Source organism: Gallus gallus, chromosome 2, assembly GCF_016699485.2.
Source record: "Gallus gallus isolate bGalGal1 chromosome 2, bGalGal1.mat.broiler.GRCg7b, whole genome shotgun sequence".
Classification (NCBI taxonomy): Eukaryota; Metazoa; Chordata; class Aves; order Galliformes; family Phasianidae; genus Gallus; species Gallus gallus.
The window spans coordinates 102,951,673-102,973,905 of record NC_052533.1 but is presented as its reverse complement, the minus strand read 5'-3'; the positions used below and the strand labels follow the sequence as shown (position 1 = coordinate 102,973,905).

The 22,233-nt window shown below is 41.8% G+C and overlaps 1 protein-coding gene across 11 annotated transcripts in view; it reads left to right on the top strand.

Annotated features, from left to right (window-relative positions):
* Positions 1–22,233, top strand: part of OSBPL1A (oxysterol binding protein like 1A) — a 76,305-nt gene that overhangs the window by 9,715 nt on the left and 44,357 nt on the right. For 9 of the 11 annotated variants that reach the window (XM_046938225.1, XM_419165.8, XM_015277981.4 and 6 more), the window contains 12 exons: positions 1,507–1,581; positions 2,704–2,815; positions 3,893–3,978; positions 5,496–5,640; positions 6,377–6,444; positions 6,532–6,576; positions 7,188–7,261; positions 7,344–7,407; positions 8,469–8,570; positions 9,966–10,091; positions 11,300–11,381; positions 15,014–15,120. In XM_046938225.1, coding sequence (XP_046794181.1) covers positions 1,507–1,581; positions 2,704–2,815; positions 3,893–3,978; positions 5,496–5,640; positions 6,377–6,444; positions 6,532–6,576; positions 7,188–7,261; positions 7,344–7,407; positions 8,469–8,570; positions 9,966–10,091; positions 11,300–11,381; positions 15,014–15,120 — 1,086 coding nt within the window. Of the gene's footprint in view, positions 1–1,506; positions 1,582–2,703; positions 2,816–3,892; positions 3,979–5,495; positions 5,641–6,376; positions 6,445–6,531; positions 6,577–7,187; positions 7,262–7,343; positions 7,408–8,468; positions 8,571–9,965; positions 10,092–11,299; positions 11,382–15,013; positions 15,121–18,205; positions 18,315–18,398; positions 18,598–22,233 lie in introns of those variants that run through there. The other 2 variants (XM_025147900.3, XM_025147901.3) reach the window with 2 other exon arrangements.

The following is a 22,233-nucleotide window of genomic DNA, read 5'->3' as shown; positions in this document are numbered from 1 at the left end:
AATTGCTGGCCTTGTTTGTGGCTGGGAGGTTGGAACTTGATGATCCCTGGGGTCCCTTCCAACCCGAGTCATTCTATGATTCTATGATTTGTGCTCAAAACTGACCTATTTTTTTCTTCATAGTCATGTCTGCACTTTGTTTTGAGGTATTTCTGGCTGAGTATGGTGTTTTCTTTATTTTCTTTTTCTTTTTTTTTCCCCTCAGCTCTTGGGATAACTTCAACCCAAGCCTACTTATATTATACCATATTCCTGTTTGAAAGATTTTGCTGTAGATTGTAGGAACATGCTGAATGGTCTCAAATACGAAGTAGCTTATCTAAACTTGAATTTCATTCAAAATAAAGGCTACCAACCATAATCATGACTCTAAAACAGGAAACAAAGTTTACATTTCTTTGAGAATTTCTTTGCTAGCCTAGACACCTGCTCAGCATGTAATGCTGTTTTCAGTCCAAGAGAGCTACTTGAAGCAAAAGGTAGAGCTTTGTTACTTAATGCATTTATTCGTATTTCCAGAGCTGAAAGAATATATACTCATTATCACTTGTAGGGCTCTTGGAAGGGTACTTTTTAAAGAATAAATGGAATAATAAAGGAGACTGTGCACCTCAGAAAGCTAAATGTGTGCAGTGTGCTCTGTGTACTTGTGCCTATGTTTTGTGCTGAACAAGTGAGTGAGGAATTGTCGGGAATAGAGCTCTGGAACCAGAGGCAGACAGCAGTGGGCTGGTTAAATAATGTGATCTAAACGGGAAGGTAAATATATTCCACCCTCCTTCTGACCTTCTGAGATGTTGGATAAAGTGGTATAAGAAGAATGATTATAGAAAGACAAATAAGATTTTTTTTGGTATTTTTATTTGGGGGAGGGGGAGTGGTTCTATGCAGTGTGCCAAGCAGTTTTCCTTTCAGAGAAGCAATATGGGAAGGACAAAGTGAGTAATAAGGGAAATTGGAGGAGAAGGTGGTCAAGTTTTAGATAGGTACCATCTTAATGCTGATATGGAAGTTTTTGGGTGATAGAGCCACAATAGATTCTATAGAAAGACTGCAGTTTGTTAACCTGGCAGAACCAGAAGGCAGGTGCTGCTGCATGTATACAGCTATAAAAATATATGTATGTGTGTTTTCCATTACTCTTCCAGTACTTTCAATAAATTTTAAAACAACACAAACGAGCAAAAACCACCAAAAAATCCCTATAGATTATTAAACTCATTTGTTATGCTTATTTTCTGTTTACCACCATCTCAAATGAGAGAGAGGTGGCTGGGGGAAAAAAAAAAGCACAGGGTGCTTTTCCTTTCAGAAGTAATTTATAGAATTCTGGCTATGACTCTTGCATTCATACTTTGTTTCCTTTCGGTTGTATTAGAGTTCTGATCTATTTACCACAAGGCCTGTGTTGGTGTCCTGTCTTTCCCCACCCCATTTAATCAGAGAGAATAGTTGTGCAGTTCCTGTTTGAGGGACATTGAGACATCTTTTGCTTTTGCCGTTTAGGCTGGTGCGGATGTGAATGTGCTGAATGACATGGGAGACACTCCGCTCCATCGTGCAGCTTTCACAGGACGTAAGGTAAAGCATGTTGCCTTTTTGAAGCCTCACTCATAGGTTTGCTAAAGGAAATCCTACCAGTAAAGTTTACTTCAAAATGTTGTTTTGCAGTGTGTCTCTAAAAATGACTTGTCATCTGTTTTGGTACAGTGTGCTCAAAAGAACAAGGCACATTGCATAGCTGCTGTAACTGTCCGAAACAAATATATGGCACAATGTCTTCTTTGCCCGAAGGAAGGAAAACACTGGTCTGTGTTGGTTTGGATTTGTTATTTTTGTGGTATACTTTGTCATATCTCCCTTAGCTTACTATTGGTGACAATATTGCTGGCAGACAGAGAAAGAAGTAGGAGTATTTGTCTTCTATGCACTGTGCAGCTGTGTGTCTAAACTGATGCCTGTGCTCTGCGTTTGCTGTGTGCCAGAGGAAACATTCTGGTGTGGCACTAGCTGTAGCTTCAGGTGCTAATTGCTGTGTGGAAAACAGTACAGAAAATCTCTCATGTACTGCTGAAGTACAGCAGGTTAATCTGTGTTTGTGCCTGGTATGCCTGACACAGCAAGGAGAGTAGGAATTGTTCCTCTTAACTACATAGAGAGAAACCACATTATTTTAATCTTAGTGGCTTTTGAAGGGGTGAAAATATAAATTAGGACATTTTGGTCCACTTGGTGTCTGTAAGTGTAGTTTCTTCATAGAAAACTACAACTAGAGAGCTTCTTACAGGCCTGTGGTATGAGACTAGTTTGATCTGTTCCCTGCTACCTACCATCATCCCCAGTCTAGCAGTACCTCTGTGGACAATCTCTTGGCTCTACTGAAAGGGTGAGTGTTTGGTCACAAGAAGAGCCAATCGTACTGTTTTTCTCTATCAAATACAGCATTTATACTGGCTACACAGGTATGTTTTTGAATCAGAGTGGGTCTGTTCAGCCATACTCCCATTAGCTTCCTCAGCCTGGCTGATGCGGAAGTGAAAGTCACAGTTAATTCCTCTCCTCAGTCTCTCTAAAACATTCCTTCCTGTTTTTGTAAGTGGTGATAGGCAGTTTTGTAACTCTTCTGACAGGATGTCAAAAGCTGGATTCTGGCCTCACCATAACTGGAATAGATAAGCAGTGTTTTTTCAAATTCCTTTCCAGGAGGTGGTGATGTTACTCTTGCAGTATAATGCTGATACTTCTATTGTTAATGGGAGTGGAGAAACAGCAAAAGAAGTTACTCATGATAAAGACATAAGGAATATGTTGGAAGGTAACTTTAATAGGTTATAGACTTTTTAAAACAGTTGTACCTTCTAAAAGCTGTTCTTTTCTGGCAAGTTACAGAAGCTCAGTTGAATTTTCTCTTTACATTTTGTCACTAGAAAGAAATAACTGAGTTTTTTTCCTGAAGTTCTGATGGATTATTTGTTATGGTACTTCTGCAAATGATTTGGAGAGTAAAGTATTATAAATCCCAATAGCATTATTCAAGTAAATATTTCAGTCCTGTTGAATCCTTGCTACAGCTCTGAATGGGGTACATAGCAGTCAAAGCTGTAGCACCCTGGAAAAGGAAAAGCTGAAGTTAAGAATGCTAAGTGGCTTTGTCAACAAGGTTGCATACTGTTCTGAATTTTGCTCCTTAACGAAGGTGGCCTAGTATTAGATCAAGTTTAGAGCTTGCTGTTGCAGTCTTGAAAGTTACCCCAAATGAAGAACAGAAGGGAAACAAAACAGCCTTCCCCACATTTCTTCTACCATCTTCCAGGTGTTGAAAGTGAGGGAGATAATGTCCAAATACTCGCACGGACACTTGCACATATAGTTTTGGAGAGTTCAAGATCTGCTGCCTCCTGGTATTACTGTGAACTGCTCCTATGCATGTGTCCATTGTAACAGATTGTGTAGGTAAAAAGTGATCTCTTCTGATTTGCCATTCAAATGCACGGTTAACAGTCCTTTTCAGTACTGATCTGCTGGATTGTTAGAGGAAAAAAAGACTTCCGAGTGTTGAGAGGAGTAGAAGAGAAACTGAGAGGAGCGCAGGGAAGATCTGATGGGGCTGACATGTAGTTTTCCTGTTTTCCCTTTTACTAGAGAGTGTAGTTGGGCTGTAAGTTTATCAAATAATGAAAGTATGTGTGTATTTGTATGTGCACTTGCACATCTTCTCAGCTATCACAGTTTTTGACATCAGATTTTTGCTCTGACTCTGGCTTTTCTGAGTAAATATCCCTCTTTTATCTATCCCAAATAAATAATACTAGAAATGCTTTCTTCCTTCTCCAGGCTTTGAAGCTGTAGGGTTTCATATAGGTAACATTTTATCCTATATTTTTTTTAATAGCAGTTGAAAGGACACAAGAAAGGAAGCTGGAAGAAGAGCTCTTAGGAGCAGCAAGAGATGGGGAAACAGGGAAACTGTCTGCTTTGGTAAGATCTCAAGTTCTTATAGTACTTCACTGTCAAGTGGTTGAAGCTATAGTGCTAATGTACAAATAACGTGACATTTGGCCTTACGTTTTGAAATGCTGTGACCTCAGCGAGTGAGTGCTCTGCTCCATATTCTGTATGTAAGATGTTGAGGCCTTTTTGTTGAAAACCACTGTTTTGCAACCTTCAAAATCTTTGATGTTAGTTTCCAAAATAGTCTTCGTATGGTTATAAATTCCAGTGTAATGGTTCTGGGTCTCCTGACACAAGCTTGTTATTGTGGATACCCTGATGTCAGTTTTACAAGTATATGTTTTCACTGCAGTAAGACCTCTATTTTCAGTCTTGGAAGTAGGCTTTTGTCAGTACCATCCATTGCAGCTGAAGTCTCTGGTTTTTAACAGACAGTCATCTGCATAACACAATTCCATGATGAGAAACACTTAAACTTCTTATGTACTATACTGTGTGCTCATAGTAATTTAAAGATGGTGCTGTAAGACTTCCATGGTTAGAGGCGAAGAATTGAGATTGGAAGGTGCCTCTGCAAAGCATCTAGTCCAATTCCTGTTTGAAGAGCAGTTGGTTACAGGGCTGCCAGGAACCATATCAAATTGGATTTTGATTGTCTCAGTGCTTGAAATCAAGTTATTTTTTGAGAGTGCCATCGTTCTCTTGGAAGTAAGATGTCTAGTGTGAAATACTTTTCACCTGATCGGCATCTTTACTCTTAAAAGGTAACAGAGTAGTCTGAATGTTCTATTTACTTCTATGGAAAATGCACAAATGTGAGATTCTGAGAGAGTGAGAACCTACATGTGCTCAGGAAGTCAGGTATTTAAGACTTCAGTGTTAAAGAGGTTGTACTTCTACAGGCTGGCTCTTCCTGACTTTTTATCAACTACATAGTTACTCTAATCTTCAGTTCCCACTTAGTTAGACTTGCACAAACAGTTTTACTGCATTCTTAACGGGCTGCCTGTAGTAGGAACTTCTAAATGGCCCAGAACAGCTCTGTCACTGAGACTGGCAGGCCTTCCACCCTACCTAATGAAATTCTTGTTCTCTGAAATTGGGTGGTCATACAAACTTGTTTTGGACTTACCACTGGCCCGTGCTAACTTTCAGACTGTACCTGGAAGTCTTCCACAAATGGTAAATCTTGGCTTGGGCTGAAAATCTGAAAGGGCTGTTCTAGCAGTGTAGATGACTGAACTGCAGTCCTGGCGAATTCTCTCTAGCACTGTGCAGCTTAGCAGGGTAACAGCTTCTGAGCAGAGCAGTAGAGGTGAGAAGGGTATAACATGTAGAAAACTAAAGAGTTTCCTACTATAGCTGAACACTTTCCTTGATTGCTGTAGTCCTTATACTTCTCAGACATGCTATGTGCCTGCTTCATTGCCAGACCTATGCTAAAGTGTTCTAGTTAGGAACAGATAACTTTAAAAAAGGAGGAGGGTGGCATCTGGAGAGGGAGGAAAACTGATATGCAAGCCAGTCTCCTTTTTTTTTTCCAGTTAAACAAGCCCAAACCACCTGATATCAATTGTGTGGATCAGATGGGGAACACACCATTGCATTGTGCAGCATACCGTGCCCACAAGCACTGTGCATTGAAACTTCTAAAAAATGGAGCAGATCCTAAAATAAGAAATAAAAACGGTGAGTGCCAAATGAAATGTATAAAATGTTAAATGTCAGACTACTCTTAACAGCTTCTGTAAGGTATGTTACTTACCACTTCATGTTCAAAGAAAATCTAAGAGTGCTTTACAAGCATTGCATCACTAGTATAAGAAGCCCAACTGGCTAAATTGCAGGCTTACAAACTGCAGCAAAATATTTACCATACAAGCTTTTATATTCCTAACTTGGCTATTTCTGTAAAGTTTGTGTGTTATCTATCTTAATCATGAAAAAACTCATGCTTCGCCTTTGCTTTCTTAATGCTAAACACCATATGCTGGGATAGTGGTACAAAAGTGGTACAATTGAAGACGTGGCCCAGAAAAAGTGACCCTTCAGAAAAGTGCTTCTAATGAAAGCATGTCCAGGAAATCTTTACACAGATGTTACTCAGCCTGTACTCGTCATCTGATAAACGATGCCTCTATTTTGATATTTGTGAATGTTTAAAACTGGTTTACATGGCTGAAGTGTTAAAAACAAACAAATGGCTAAGAGCAAAGGTGCCCTCTGTGGACAGTAAAACTCTGTAGAGCAATTCATTGCACTAAAATACAGAGTACTTTTGCATCTTCTGCTCCTGAGGGGTTTATGCTCCCTAACTTAAATGTCTGTGGGACTAATGGGGTATACACAGAGTGGTTATTTTAAACTGATTGCACCTAGGTTTATTTGCATCAAATTCTCATGCCTCATCTTGGTTACTGAACAGATCAGACACCTCTTGATCTAGCCCAAGGTGCTGAAATGAAGCTCATACTGGGAAGTAAAACTGGAAAGGTAAGAACATTTATACCCAATCAAAATGCCGCTTGCTGAGGTTGTCAGTTTGGAGCTATTCCTACGTAAGCTTTCATTTCTCTGCAGGTTATCAACAAACCACTGAGACGATACGAAGGTCTCCTATGGAAGGTATAACTTATTTCCTTTTCTAAAGATATCCAAGTGTGTCATTTTCTATGCTTAAGTAAGAGTTGTTCAATGAGGGAGCCTTTCAATAATGCATTTGTTAAATGCCATAACTTTTTACTTGAGTATACTGAATCAATTATAAATGGACTGGCTGAGTGTAGCTATATTTATGGCACTCTGGTCTTAACCTTTAATCTTTGCAGACTTTTTGAAGTTTTCTTCTGCGTAAATTTTCCTATATATTCACACAATTTAATATAAGGAACTGTTATATAAATAACATATAACTAGAACTGTGTGTGAAATGTAAAGTTCTGCAGTTCGATATCTTAATGTTTTGTGCTCATTTAATCTTACAGAATAGAATTGTATGATAATTGACAATCCCTGTAGTATTTAAAAATAAATTAGCATTTCAGTTCTTACTGAGTAGCAGGCTCAGCAGAACTTTCAGCTTCAGACATTTGTAAAAGAAAGAAAGTATTCTCAGATTGTTGTGACCACCAAGATATGTAGCATGTAAAACTGTCAGGCATAAGGAAAACATTGATTGCTTTCAAGTAACTCTTCAGCTGTTAGCCTTACCTGTCCCTGTGTTTGTGTTTCTTTAGAGCTCACGATTTTTTGGTTGGAGACTCTACTGGATAGTGCTAGAGCATGGAGTCCTTTCCTGGTATCGAAGACAGTAAGTTCTGTGCATGAATTTCTGATAAGTAAATTGAAATAATTCCCATCTTCATGTTATTAAATCTCTTTTTCTTTCAAAGAGCTGATGCAGTAAATAATGAGCATCGTCAGGGATGCAAGCATCTAACACAAGCTGTGTGCACGGTAGGAAGTGAAATAAGACCTGTAATTCTGCTTTTGTTGTTGTTGTTATTTATTTGTTTATTTGTGGTGCTGGTGTTCTATACTTAGACAATGAAAACTTCAGCTAGATTGCTAAGCATGTCCATTATTATTAATAATAATAATTAAGAAAAAAGGCTTGTGGTGTTGCAAGAAACAATGATTCTTGTCAAACAAAGTATTCTATATGCCTTTTCAGTTCTTTCACTTCTTTCCAAAGTCCTGAGGACTTAAACAAGTATAAGACTTCCTGATATCATGCCTCCTTAGACATTGTTGTGTACAGCAGTGATTTGGAGTATGTGATAGAGAACAGCAAATAACTAGCTCCTCTTTGTAGCTATCACAGGCTATTTGTAACTGAATGCATAATTTAAATTCTCCTCAGTTAAGGAATTGATAAGTCCTTGAGAAGCTTTTTCAAATCACCTTCAGTTCAGATATGCTTGTGGGCATCCCTTTTGGGAGAGGGTGGAGGGAAGACCAGGTGAATATAAGCCAGGTGTGACAATCCATCTCTTGGGAGGAAATATTTCAGAATATCTGACCACTGGAATGTTTGAGAGGGAGGGAAAGGGGTGTAATGCACAGAAGGGTGAAGTTCTCAAGAGAAATGCATTTAGGATGATCTGAGTGCTTCTTACAGAGCTAACACATCCTTGTTCTATAAACTGGCCCCACAAGCTCTGTTACTTATGCTCCTGTATAAAAAATGATTCTTGCCTTACCCACAAATGCCTCAACTTTGATAGCTTTGCACCATTGCTGCGATCTCTGAATCAAGTGGTACTCTGCAAATATAGTATCTTGACATAAAGGACCTCTGTCCTTTCATTCATGAGGTAAAGTGCAAGACTCTGCACTTTTTATACTCTGCAAAATTATTCTAATAAAGCTTTTTGTAAAACTTTACCTAGTTTGCTTCAAAACTGAGGTAAAAACTTTTGAGTTACAGTAATTCCTCAACCTTGCTTTCTCTTAAAAAAAGCAGTTTTCTAACTGATCTGTTACACTCATTTTGTCTCTTTTCTCCGTTGCTTTAGGTAAAATCTACAGACAGTTGCTTCTTTTCCGTCAGGTGTTTTGATGACACAGTTCATCGTTTCAAGATCCCTAAAAACAATCTTCCATCTCATACTAGAGAGGTAATAATGAGCCTTTATTAAAGGCTTTAAGATGTAATCATTTCTATAATGAAAACAATTTGCATACAGCTAGCTATGGGTGCTTTAGTGGCAGATTCAGTGCCTTTACTTTCAGGGCTTGGTAATGTAAGTGCATATATTGAATATTTTAGCCTATGGACTACGTTGCAGAAGTTGACAGATTGTCATCTTTAAAATCAGTGCTGCATTGTTTTCCGGCCTCATGCCTGTATTACAACTTGTAGTTTAACTTTTCCATCTGATATAGTTCTACTGTAACTTTGTTCTGTTGCTCTTTCTGTCAGAGCTTGTTATTCTCAAATAAAAGAATGCTTGATACATTCTACTCTAGCTGGTCTTCTAGGTGAGCTGATGAATGATAATAAAAAAAAATTGGATCTGAAACAATGGATCAACTTTTTGTTTGTAGGGATTTTTGTAGTGAAGTTACTACTGCACTTCTGTAGGTTACTAACCAGAGGTGAAGTGAAGGCATCTGGAATACTGTGCCCAGTTCTGAGTCCCCACTTGGCATAGGGATGTACTGGAGACTGCCCAGTAAAGGGCCACTACAATGATTAAAGGACTGGAGTAGCTCTTTAGTAGGGAGAGGCTGAGGGAGCTGGGACTGTTCAGCCTGGGGGAGACTGACTGGGGAGAGGGGTCTTGTCAGTGTCTATAAGCATCTGAAGATAGAGTACACAGAGGACAGGAAGAGGTTCTTTTCAGTGCCAGGACAAGAGGCAATGAGCACAAACTGAAACACAACTGAAGATGTTTAAATAAATACAATAGTGAGGGTGATGGAGCACTGGCACTGGTTGCCTGGAGTGATTGTGGAGTCTTGATCCTTGGAGATATTCAGAAGCTGCCTGAATATGGTCCTTGGGTCAACCTGCTATAGGTGACCCTGCTTAAGCAGGGGACTTGGACCATGCGACTTCTAGAGGTCCCTTCTAATTTCAGCCTCTCTGTGATTCTATGAACAGGAAAAGAATCTACCTCTAAGTTATGGTAGCACCTGAAGTTTTGCATGCAGCTGCATCCTGCATGACATTGTCACAGGGACCTTGATGTCTGAACAGAAAACCAAAGGCATAAAATACATTCTCTATAGTCTTTTATTAGTTGATGTGACATTTGTGAATTTGGATAGACTTGGAGGTGGCTGGCATTTGTACTGAGCATGATGAATTAAGTCCTAGTAGCAGCCTGAGCATGTTGTAATTTATCTTGAATAAATTGTAACTTTTTATAGTTTCTTTTCAACTTGTTAATGTCTTGTTTTACTAATGAATATATTACATCAACAGAACACTTTTTTTTCTTCGCATTTATGCTGCTGCCTTCCAGGGATGACCTTTGAAATGTTCTTAACTTTGTTTCTCTGATCAGAGTTGGCTAGAAGCAATAGAAGACCACTCTGCATACAGCACTCACTACTGCACTCAGGAGCAGCTGAGTAGCGATGATGAGGAAGATGATACGGTATCTGTTACAGACCTACAAGAAACATTGAAAGTATGTACTGAATACTTACTACTCGTCTCATGCATTTAGGCAATGGTAGACTAGTGCTGTTCCATGCAGGGATACTTCAGTGTACTTTTGGTCCAAATTTATTGATTCATTCTTCCCAGTGGTGCAAAAACGTTGTGTGTATTTCCTGCACTTCTTACTGTGATATTTTCCCATGTAGACTGTACGTGTAAAATGTTATGTTTATTGTAGCTGCAGAATGAGGTTTCCCAGTTTTACCAAGTGCTACCAGAAGGTAAAGAGTTGTTTGAGACTTTCAGCCAGGAGAGGGAGCCCTGTGTACTGTACTTCTCTTGCAGCTTTGATGTTACCAAAGCTAAAAAGCTAACCTTCAGCTATCTGTGACTCTAAAATGCATGCAGTGAACAACAGTGCAAAATTGAGCATTTAAAACCTTAGGTCACATCAGGCACACTGTACAGTGATTCTTCAGATCTCTGGTGTAAATGGGTTGCCTTCCATTATTCTAGCATCCAGACTGTGATTCTTGCTTTTTGCCATATACATGCTTTTGAAAAAAACCCGAGACCTTTTACTTTAAGGGGAAGTAGGCAAAAATTCTGACACTGCAATGCAAATATATACCTTCATGTGACTGAACAGCAAATGTCTTATACCTTACCTTTTGGTACAAGAACTCAAAGCATTTCATGGAATAAAGGAGATTTGAGGATAACTGGTACTGCTGGTTTCCAGCAGCCTACTGAGGAAGGTGTTATCAGTAGATGAATGTCTCTGAGTTCACATGCAGGCCTGAGATTTGATCTTGGGATGGGTTCCCATATATATCTGTACTTGCCATATGCCAGTTAAATTATGTTTTGCTTACTCTTGTGTTCCTGATCAAAGGGCAAGCAATGGCCCTTCCTGGGTTTTCAAGCTTTTCATTGAGAAAGTGGGTGTTGGGGAGAAGTGGAAAAGCAGAACATACATAGAAACTTCTAGTTTGGGTTTGTTATGCTAACTTAAACAAAAGCTGGTTGTAATGCGATGTGCATAAATCTGATTGCTTTTGTCTTTTAACATACTTCAAGTAACTGTCAGTTTTAACTTATGAACAAAGATTCCCAGTGACAGACTGATATTTAATATTTCCCAAATTTAAAAATTTCAGTATACTTTATAAGAATATATTTATACTTTCCTTAGGACAAGGCGCTTTTGAAATTGCTGTCCATTCTCTCTTTCAGAAAGCACAAGCATGCCAACAAAGGCTCAGTAAAGAGATTTCAGACTTTCTTGCAATGGTTAAATCTTTGGATGTTACAAAAGGTAAAAATTGCTCTTATACAAACCAGTTTGTTCCTAGGCAACTCGTTTTTTCTGCTAAGCAGCACGTGCTTTAATTTCACTGAAATGATGTATTCAAGCTCCTAAAAATTTGGCTGTTTTCCTCACTTAAACAGCTTCAAATGAAGTAATGTGATTATAATTGCAAGTAATAAGAATTCGGATCTGCAGAAGCAAATAATTGTGTTGATTTGAAACAAAATTTACTTGGATCTGTAAACGTAGTAAAATAATCCTTAGATGTAATAGTTAGTTATAAAAACCATACTTGGTAGTTTACTGCAAAGAGTAAGATTGCTCTGAAAGGTGCAAACAGCTTGCTCTCTTTGTGTAGCTTTCCCTTCAAAGAATTTGTGTTTTAGCTAGTAAAAACACATTGGAAGCTGGGGTATAATAAACAGGATGTGAAATGAAATTAAAAAACTATACCGGGAAATGGAGGCATGGTGTGATGGGATATATTCCACAGACCTCTGCCATGAGTTTCTTGCCAGCTTTGAAATATCAGGCTTCCTTTTAAATAATAAATCTTAAAATGATACCTATCTGGGACTTCCACAGTATAAGTGCCTAAAAATAGCAGGTTAAGCTGTTAAAGATTAGAACGCCTTAAATGTGTACAGAAGTTGCTCATATATTAAACACACAAAGATATCCATTAAGAACATTCAACTGTTGCTTCTTTATAATTCAGTCTTATTTACACATTGTGACTAAAATTTACGAAGCTCAAAGTAGAGAGCAACTTATTTCTCTGTACAAGTCCATAGACCATAATAGAATAGCAGTTTTGGGAGGGAAAGATTTTCTTTTTCCATCCCTGCTCCACCTCAGAAGGAGTTGTTTTTCCTTATGCCAATTGGATCGTTTACTGTGTGTGATGTTAACCTATCTTTCTCTAACTGAATATACTGAGCTTTTACTTCACAAAGAAAGTTAGTTTTATAATACTTATGAATGTTTTATTGGGAAGGCTATGTAATTCATAATACAAGAAGACAACTTATCCTAGAATCACAGAAAGGTTTGGGTTGAAAAGGACCTGAAAGACCATCTGGTTTCAACCCCCTGCTGTGGTTAGGGTTGCCACCTATTGATCAAACTGTCCAGGGCCCCATCCAACCTGGCCTTGAACACCCCCAGGAATGGGGCACAGCTTCTCTGGGTGACATGTTCTAGTGCCTGACAACCCTCTGAGTAAAGAATTTCCTCCTAACATTTAGCCTAAATTTTTCTTCTTCAGAAGCACACAGCTCTTTAGAGCTGTTATCCTTGTCTTGTCTCTATGCTCCCTAATGAAAGTCTCTCCTCATAATTCCTGTAGGGCTCCTTTAAGTACTAGAAGAGCATTATATAAGGCCTTCCCAGAACCTTCTCTTCTCTAGGCTAAACGATCCCAACTCTCTTCTCCTCCCTTCAAAGCAAAGATGTACCAGCATTCCAGTCATCCTCATAGCCCTCCTCTGGACCCACTCTCAAGAAGTCCACACCCTTCTTATGCTGGGAGCTGCAGAGATGAATGCAGTACTCCACATGTGGTCTCACAAGAGCAGAGAACTCCATCTCTCAACTTGCTAGCTATATTTCCTTTGATGCAGCCCAGGATACAGTTGGCCCTCTGGGCTGCAACCATGTATTGCCAACTCATGTTGATTTTTTTTTTTAATGCTTTTTTCCCCCACCAATACCCCCAAGTCCTTCTTTCAGTTCACTTATTGCTCAGCCTATGGGGCTGCTCAAACCTACATGCAGAGCTGTACACTTGGCCATGTTGAGCTGCATGTTGATCACTGGGGCCCATCTCTTGAGCATATCAAGGTCCTTCTGGATTACAGCCTTTGCTTCCAGTGTGCTGACCACACCACTTAGCAGTATCATCTGCAAGTATGCTGAGAGTGCATTGAATCTCCCTGTCTCTGTCACTGGCAAAGTATTTAAATAATACCAGATGTCAAATATTTATTCACACAATTTGAAAATTAGTATTGAGGGGCCTTCCTTTGGCAGATAAAGGAAGTTTCTCTGACCTCAACATGTTGACCTGAAAAACCGGTGAGGAATTGAGGTTTTTTTCTAAAAATATACAATCTGAACAAACAAAACCCATAATAAAACAAAACCAGATACTGTCTCTTTCCAAGAAACTGCTCATTTTGGCAAATGAGTAAGTTCCTGTTTTCCTACTAATGAGTTTCTAACTTCATGGGCCAGTGAACTGTTTACAGATTGATGCATTATCTCCGTAGGTCTCAATAGAAAGCTACTACAGTTCTCACATTGGATGTCTTTAAAGTATTTGAGTCCAGGGGCTTATGCCAAGAGTGCAAATTTCTGGGCTAAAAGTCCTTTTGTATTGAACTGCTGAAAACCTTTGAGTAATACAAAATTGCTATACTGGGGCTAAATACTTAAAATTCTTTCCCTAGATGTCTATCAATGTGCTATTCTAAATCCAGTTATCTTTGAGATTTATCCATATTTATTACAAATATATTTCCAGCTCCTGCATTGAGTGTGCTGCACCTCTTTGTAGATGTGCTAGCTGCTCCAAGTGTGTGGACTCATAATTCCAGTGAATTATGAGCTTTTTCCAGTGAATTAGTGAGCTTTGGTATCAGAGCACATGTTCGCATCATAATGGTCTTTGCTTTGCGTCCCACACAAGTTGCAAAGTAAATTCAAGAGGATATTTTATAACGGTAATCACCAGATGTCATATCTATACTTGTGTGACATCAATTTGAAGCACCCTTTATTACACGATGTCAGGTGATCTTGGAGGCTGGGACCACTAAGAGGGCACTGAGCTTAATTGCAACGAATATGCTTATTTGAGAGAATGGTTTGCTTGAACTCTGAGGAATTGCTGCACTTCTCAAAAACTGAAATATGAACTCAAATATGAAAGAATTGCTGCCTGCTCTTTGGATTATCACAGTGTCCTTCTGGTTCTAGGGATATAGTCCCTGATGTAAATGGTCATAATGATGCCAGCTTACATTCTGCTGTCTATGGAAGCCCTATTACTTATCTAGGAAACATCTCTATGAAAATGAGGTCTCATTCCTCTTTTATTATTCAGTATTGTTATAGCTCCCCATCCATTTTTTTTCCAAAACTAAATCTTTAGCTGCATTGTCATAAGCTTTTTGTCTCCTGTATTGTGTAAGTACCATGATAGAAGGGGAAAAAAGAAACCCTATATTTCTCACATTAACAAATATTAAATCAATGTTTAGTGTCCCTTGTATTTGAATTCTAGTTCCTGGCAACCCTGAAGCTCTTACATCTAGACAAAGATTAAAAGGAGATTGTTGCTAGTCTGTCTACCACTGTCTCGCTGCCATAGTTTGCCACCTCAGCTTTCCAAGCCATGCTGAAAGAAGCTCAATCCACCCATGTACTACTTATACCAATACTGCATAAAGGATGCAAAAGAAAGAACTCACATTCCCTCAGTGCTACTTTTGCTTGTTCTTTCCTCATGGAGAACTAACAGTGCCTTCCTGTAGAATATCCATGTTATGTCTGTGTTATTTAGGAAAAGAAGTAATTAGAAGGATCCTGTCGTTCATAATGCTCCATTAAAGCCACTAATTCTTTGATGCTTTCAGGAATATCTTCTCCCCTCCTGCAAAAAGTTGACGTGGTCTCTGAAGTATCCCAGGAAACTTGTGAGGCCCTGGCTGACTGCCTCAACCTATTCACAAAGCAGGAAGGGGTATGTATTCGTGCCTGTGGGGGTTTGTAAGGGGTCTGAATAGCTTAGTATATTTTGCTAGCTTCCTTCTTATAATAATTTAAAAAAATAATAAAACCTAATTTTGTAGGCAAGCTGTCCTTTCACATGCTGAGCATTTAATAAGAACTCACTATTCTAAGAAGTAGCTAAGTTCCTCTACAAAGGGATATTTTAATATTGAGCATACAGAAGACCCCCAGATTTTGCTTGCAAACTGCTGCTTATAATGTTCAAACTGAATGCTTGAATTCAAGAAAGCAGTTGCTTTGCTGATTCAAAGGTTAAAATATTGAGAAAAATCATTTTTTATGTGTGCTGGCTAACTGAAGTGTTGAAGAGTGTTGCTTCTGAATTTGTTATTCCGACCATGTGCTTAGTGGGTGTACAAATGCTATCTGTTGAACTTCTGGCTTTTCCAGTGACAAATACCTTGTATGGTGTTAAACAAATGCTTCAGTTTGGGAAGACGTGGTACACTGATTAAATCTTGGGGTGGGAGGGAGATGTGGTGTTTTCACCGCTCTAGAAGACACCCGTGGTACTTGGAATAAATTTGTCTTGCTGTATTGCAGTAACAGTAATGCTTCTTTTTTGGCACTTGTGGCCAGCAAGCTGTGTGTCAAAGTGGGGTTGTGTGGTTGCTGTTAGTCTTCTAGTCATTTAACAGGGAGCTGCTTTAAGGTTGGTTGGTTTCTTTTTCATTCCTTTCCGAGCCTTTTTGTCCCCAGTCACGAGTCTTCTAGACTTGCTTGAGTCAACCTCTAGCAAAGTGGAACAAGCATTGCTGTTTTACATATATATATATTTTTTCTTTAAGAAAATCTAATCCTGAAGTTGCCAGTTCCATTTGTGGATGAGGGGGAATTGTTACAATGGTGGGTGTATAGTGTTAGCTAGTATTCCTTAATTGTGTTGGCATCTCTTCAGGAAAGACTAAAATAGGATATCAGAGTGAGTATGGCAAAACATATGGTGAAATGTAGTTTCACCTTACTTGAACTTGAGCTGTCTCTGTAGGTGGAAGAGGCCTCGTTTCGGTCTGGGAGCATAGGGCTTGGGCACAGGGAGATGGGCTGAGGTGTGAGCTTGGATCTCCACCATAGCTGGTGAATCCAGAAGATGTGATCTGGAAGAGCTGTGTGTCTCGGTATTTTTAAACTTCCAGCTACTGCACTTTCAGAATAGAATCCAGGGTTTTAAAGACACTGTCACCTCATAAGGGAATGGAATTACAGCAGCGATCTCTCCCTAAAGCTTGAACCTCTCCAAAAGTTACGTTTCCTGAGCATTATTGTTCTTAATCCTACAGCTTTTTTTCTTTCCCCTTTTAGTGTAGAGTGCTGCTATTTGCCATTCAGTGTTTATTTCTAGGCTGTAGTTCTGTTGGCATTGCAAAAGTGATTGTTTTCCTGCCTTAGCAAATGCTGCAGTATTTTCTTCAAGTATATGGAATTGTAAAGCATTACCCTGCTGAAGTATCAGACTGTAATATAAAAACACTTCTGACCGTGATGTCAGTAGAGTGTGTTGTGACTAGGAACAACTGCTGGGCATGCTGTGCTCTAGCAAGCATTGGCTCTGCTAATGTGAAGCTACCCAGCCAGTTTCAGGAAAGGGAGCTGCAGCAGTTGGAAAGCTTCTTTTGTGCTTGCCTTGCTGTTCCAGGCCCTTTGGTTGCCTGACTTGTTTTATGGCAATGAATGGAATTAAGTCCAGTTGACAACTGGTCTGGTCGCTAGTGGTGTTCGTAAGGGGCCTGTATTGGGACCGGCCCTGTTTAATGTCTTTTTTGATTATCTGGATGAGGGGATTGAGTGCACCCTCAGTAAATTTGAAGATGTCACCGATGTGGGAGGAAGTGTTGATCAGCCTGGGGGTAGGAGGCCCTACAGAGGGATCTGGACAGACCGGATAGCTGGGCTGAGGCCAATGGGGTAAAGTTCAACAAGACCAAGTGTTGGGTCCTGCACTTTGGTCACAACAACCCCAGGCATCACTACAGGCTTGGGGTAGGGTGGCCGGAAAGCTGTGTGGAAGAAAAGGATCTGGGGGTGTTGGTTAACACTTGGCTAAACATGAGCCAGCAGTGGCCAAGAAGGCCAGTGACATTCTGGCTTGTATCAGAAACAGTACAGCCAGTAGGAGCAGAGAGGTGATCGTCATTTTATATTTGGCAGTGTTGAGGCTGCACCTCGAGTGCTGCGTTCAGTTTTGAGCCCCTCACTGTGAGAAGGACACTGAGGCCCTGGAGTCTATCCAGAGAAGGGCAACAAAGCTATGAGGGGTCTGGAGCACAAGGCTTATGGGGAGCAGCTGAGGGAACTGGGATTGTTCAGTCTGGAGAAGAGGAGGCTCAGGGGAGACCTTATCGCCCTCTACAACTCCCTGAAAGGAGGTTGTGGTGAGGTGGGAGTCTTCTCCCACACAAGTAGCAATAGGATGAAATGCAGCGGCCTCAAGTTGTAGCAGAGGAGATTCAGGTTGAATATTAGCAGAAATTTCTTCTCCAGAAGAGTGGTGAGGTATTGGAACGGGCTGCCCAGGGAGGTGGTGGTTCATGGAGATGTTCAAGAGCCGTGTGGATGTGGGAACCTGTCACTGGAGCAAACACGGTTGCGGGCACCACACCCTTTGTCTTGCCTCTTTAAGGAGGACTCTTTTGTCTCTCACTGGAATTGCTGGCATACCAGGAGCTGTGGCTCCACCGGTGCTGAGTGTCCGCTCCCTTCAGCAGGGGGGTAACCGGCACATCCCCTTTGCTTAGGATGATCCCCGTCGTTAAGGTGTGTCAACTGTAGCGTAATTATGCAGTACGCAAATACGCTGCTAATAGAGCACCAAGAGGAGGTGTGGAACAGGGCGGCCTTCCGCAGCCTCTCCATCTGCCTCCCGCAGCGTGGGCACCCGGCGCGGGGCCGGAACGGGCGTGACGTCACCGCGGCGCACAGCGGGGCCGCCGTGACGTCACGGAGAGAGAGGGGCACGGTGCCCGCGCGCCAAAAATAGCGCTGCGGAGGAGCCTCGCGCGGGCGGCGGGACGCGGCGGCACGCAGCCCCATGCGCCGCCCGAGCCCGGGGAGCGGCGGGGCCGGCCGGGGGGAGGCGGCGCGGAGCCCCGCCGGCCCGGAGGGACTCCCTCGGTTCCTACCCGCAGCGTTAGCACGCGGGGCGAGGTGAGGGCCGGCGGCTGCTGCAGGGCAGGGCGGGGCGGGGCGGGGCGCTCCGGTTGCCGTCCCCCGAGCGCTGCCGCGGTGCGTAGCGAACGCCGGGCCGCCGCCTGCTGCCGTCGGCGGAGCCCCGCGGTGCTGAGCGGGGATGGGCGCGGGGACGGCTCGGCGAGAGATCAAAGCGGGCGAGGAGCGGGGGAACTACAGGGCGGCTGCGGGCGGAGCGCAGTGAGGCGCCGGTGGCGGCGTAGCGTAACTCGGAGCGCTTCTGCAGTGACTTTGGCACAAGGTTAGTAAGTGCCGCTTCGGAGCGGGGCTTCCCCTGCCCTGCTTCTAGCAAACCTCGGCGTTTCGTACTAAAAGCAGCCCGGTTCCAGCATCGGTATGTTCCGTGGGAGCTTTGTGTAGCAGTAGCAGAAGTTTAACTGAAGGTTACGGTTTCAATCGCTCTTTGTACGCTGTTATTTTTGGCTAAGTTTAAAGCCTGTCCGCGGTACGTGCGTTCCACGCACTGAAGCTGTTAGAAACTGAAAGGGATTTTTTTACTGTTTTTTTTTTTTCTTTCAAAAGAAGCAATCGATTTGTGTGTGTGTGTGTGTTTTCATTTAAAGGTGTTTTCTTCGTTAAGCAGATCTAGATAAAGCGCGCTGGTAAGTGGCCTGACTCTCCTAAGTTTCACTTTTACCATCAGGGGTTATACCTCGCAGCAACTGCTGGCTCTCATTGCTCAGAACAGCAGCCGCCTTCATTTGCAGTCTGTCAGCATCTGAGGTCTTCCTTTGTTGATAGGTGGTGTTCCGTCTGGCTATTTTTTTTTTCTTTTCATTTTTGCAAAAGGGGCTTTGTTTACAGGCTGACGGCCAACGAGATGGAGGGTTCGGGAAAGAAAAGTTTTTGGCTTCTCTTAGTATAGAAGAGCCGTGGAGTCGCATAGAATCGATCGAAGCAGAGTCAGTTTGTCATTTTTGCAGGAACTTTAAGGTCAAAAAACTGCAGGTCGTAGTCCTTGAAGTTAGTTACCTTTATCAGGGTGTAATACGTTATCTGCTGCGTGGATCACTGATGTACTGCAAATAAATACAGAAGTTGGTGTTGTTTAACTAGCAGGTGTTAATTTTGGTTTAGAAGTTCGGCATACTGCCTCTGTTTATTTCATGTTTCTCAAATATCTTTAGAAACATCACTGAATGTCCAAGGGCGAGGTATGCTGGTTCATCGTTTCTGTGAATGAATGCGTGCATCTCTTTGGGATACAAATAGCTGTCTTTGAGCCTCTGCTGTGAGGTCTGAGGGACGTGTGTGAGCATGGCTGTTAGCGCAGAGCAGCTGCCTTACTGGGTTGTGAATGAAGATGCCTGTAAGCTGCATCCAGGTGGCTTGGAAGAGATTTCTCCTTATCGATCCCCTCGTGCAGGTGGAGGTGAGGGAGCAGTACTGACACTCAGCAGTCAGGGGAGAATACCTGACGTGGGCAGCTGGAGTGAAGTGTCTGTAAGGAGCCCTGGCGTGTCTCAGCACCCTGTCTGGCCCAACACAGCCGTGATGACCTCTGCCAGGTCTTAGGGGCCGTTGAGGGGGGAGAGGTGAGGGACTCAGCTGAAGCTATGGAAGTAAAGAAGGCAGTTCTGATTTCTAAGTTAGGACTGGGGATGGAGGTCGTGACTTGGCTGGCTGCTGTACTGTACTTAACCATGCCAGTCCTTAACCCCTAAAGTCACGACATCAGTGCCCGTTCCACCTTTTGCTCAGATCCATACAGCAGCCCTATGTTTTGTTGTTCCCTTTCAATCACTGGAGCACACTAGAACCCTTATGCTGTCCGCTGAGCTCTGCAGCCCTTGCTGAAAGTAGTGGAGGCCAAGGTGTGATACGAGGCCTGTGGGCAGTGTTGCATACAGCCAAAACACTATTCAGCTTGCAAGCTCAGGGAAGGGAGGAGAGCAGGTTTCAGACAGTAAGTGGTTGCACCAGGCACTGCAAAAGCTGTCTGGTGTTGAGAGACTGGAGGTGTGTCTGTGTCAAGGAAATGTTTATTGGCTGCGGATGTCTCTGACATGACCCTATTCCTTCTCCTCCAAATGAGTGGCAGTGTACTAGAGATGCCTCACTGAATGAATTAATCTAAATATGCTTGAATCTTGTTCAGAAGTAACAAGTTAATTGGAAGGTTCTCTGTGCTAAAACAAATGCTGAGATAAAGGCTGACAGTATTTATCCCTGAAACAGGAGGGCATGGGATGTAATATGCTGCAGAATGGCATGTAGGCATGGAATACAAGAGAACAAAGCTGCTGACAGAAGTCATTTGGCAGATTGTTTCTCTCCTTACTTGAATGTCAGTGATTCTAGTCATGCCTTGATGATTCTTGCTGTGCTAATTTTTGGGCGCTTTACATACATATGCCTTGCCTGTGCTGAAGCTCTAAAGATGAGAGATTCAAATCAGAGCAACTTGATAGCGAAATGTTTGCAGATGGCATCATGTTGTTCCTCTGGAAGCATTTTCTTTACTGTACTGCAGCCTCACAGATAGAAAACTAAAGGTCTGTGAAGACAGCGTCCTTGTCAGTGTTATGTAAAGAGAGGAGTTTAGCCAGTCCAAAGTATCCAAGAGATAGGGGAATTCAAGAACACAACTTTTTTTCCAGAGACTTTCCCTACAGCAGCCAAGACTGAATAGGTCACCAGAGCGGGAAGAGAGCTGAGCAGCAGCCCAGACGGAAACTTGTTGAAGTAACAAATACCAGGGCTTCTGTCAGGGAGAAGAGAAGTAAATATCACTTTTTTTTTTTTTTTTTTAAGGATACTATGTACATTGACAAAATGCTTACATTCTAAGGTAGATGATAGGATCTGTGTCCAAATACTTACATGAAAGGCTTCTGGGCACTAGACAGTCCCAGCTGCCAGCAGCATGCATGGATGTTACTCTAGGACAAAATACGCGGGCTTCTGGGCTTTGAAGTGCAGCAGGCTCCCAGTGTTGCTTCCTTAACATGGAATCATAGAATAATTTGGGTTGGAAGGGACCTCAAAGCCCACCCAGTCCCACCCCGTGCTGTGGGCAGGGCTGCCACCCAGCAGCTCAGCTGCCCAGGGCCCCATCCAACCTGGCCTTGAGCACCTCCAGGGATGGGGCACCACAGCTTCTCTGGGCAGCCCATGCCTCACTGCCATCTGTGTGAAGAATTTCTGTCTAACATCTAACCTAAATTTCCCCTCTTAGTTTAAAGCCTTTTGAACAATGTATGCTTCAAATGTTAATCTTTTTATTATTATTATTTATAGGTAGTGATAGTTTGAATATAATCTATTGGCAATCTAGTCTAGTTTTTAGTGGCAGGGAAACTTGCTGACTTATATGCTCTTAGCAGCTTGTGTGAAAGCCAGTCGCATAACTTGTCTGAAGGCATTCTCCATTACCACAATGCCCAGTACAAAGCAGTGCTACCCTTTCTTGCACTCTCTAGCATGGACTAATTTTTTTCTTCAAAGCTTGCCTTGCAGATTATTTTTTTCTTGGTGGTTGTTAAGCAGCCTTGTGTAAACTAACATGGAATGAGTTCATGGGCCTCTGGGGAAGTACAGTGTAAAAGCGTATTAGCTGGAAATTAAACCTCTTCTCTCTGCTTCTGCAGCTCCGAATCTGAGGTTTGCTTCTGAGGTCTTGTCTACAAATTATTTAGGGATTTTTTTAAATTCAAAAATGGGCAGAAAAGGGACTTAACCGGGACTGCAAAGAAGATAAAGAAGCAATCAAGATTAATGGAATGATATTTGATGTATCAAGATTTTAAAACAGAAAACACAACTGAATAGTTTTTGTGAGTGTATTTGAAAGGGGTGTTCCTGTCTGTGTGTAAGCTGATAGAGAGGAATAAAAGGAAATGCACAGAATGGAAACTTTCTCTGCGTGTCCCCAGTC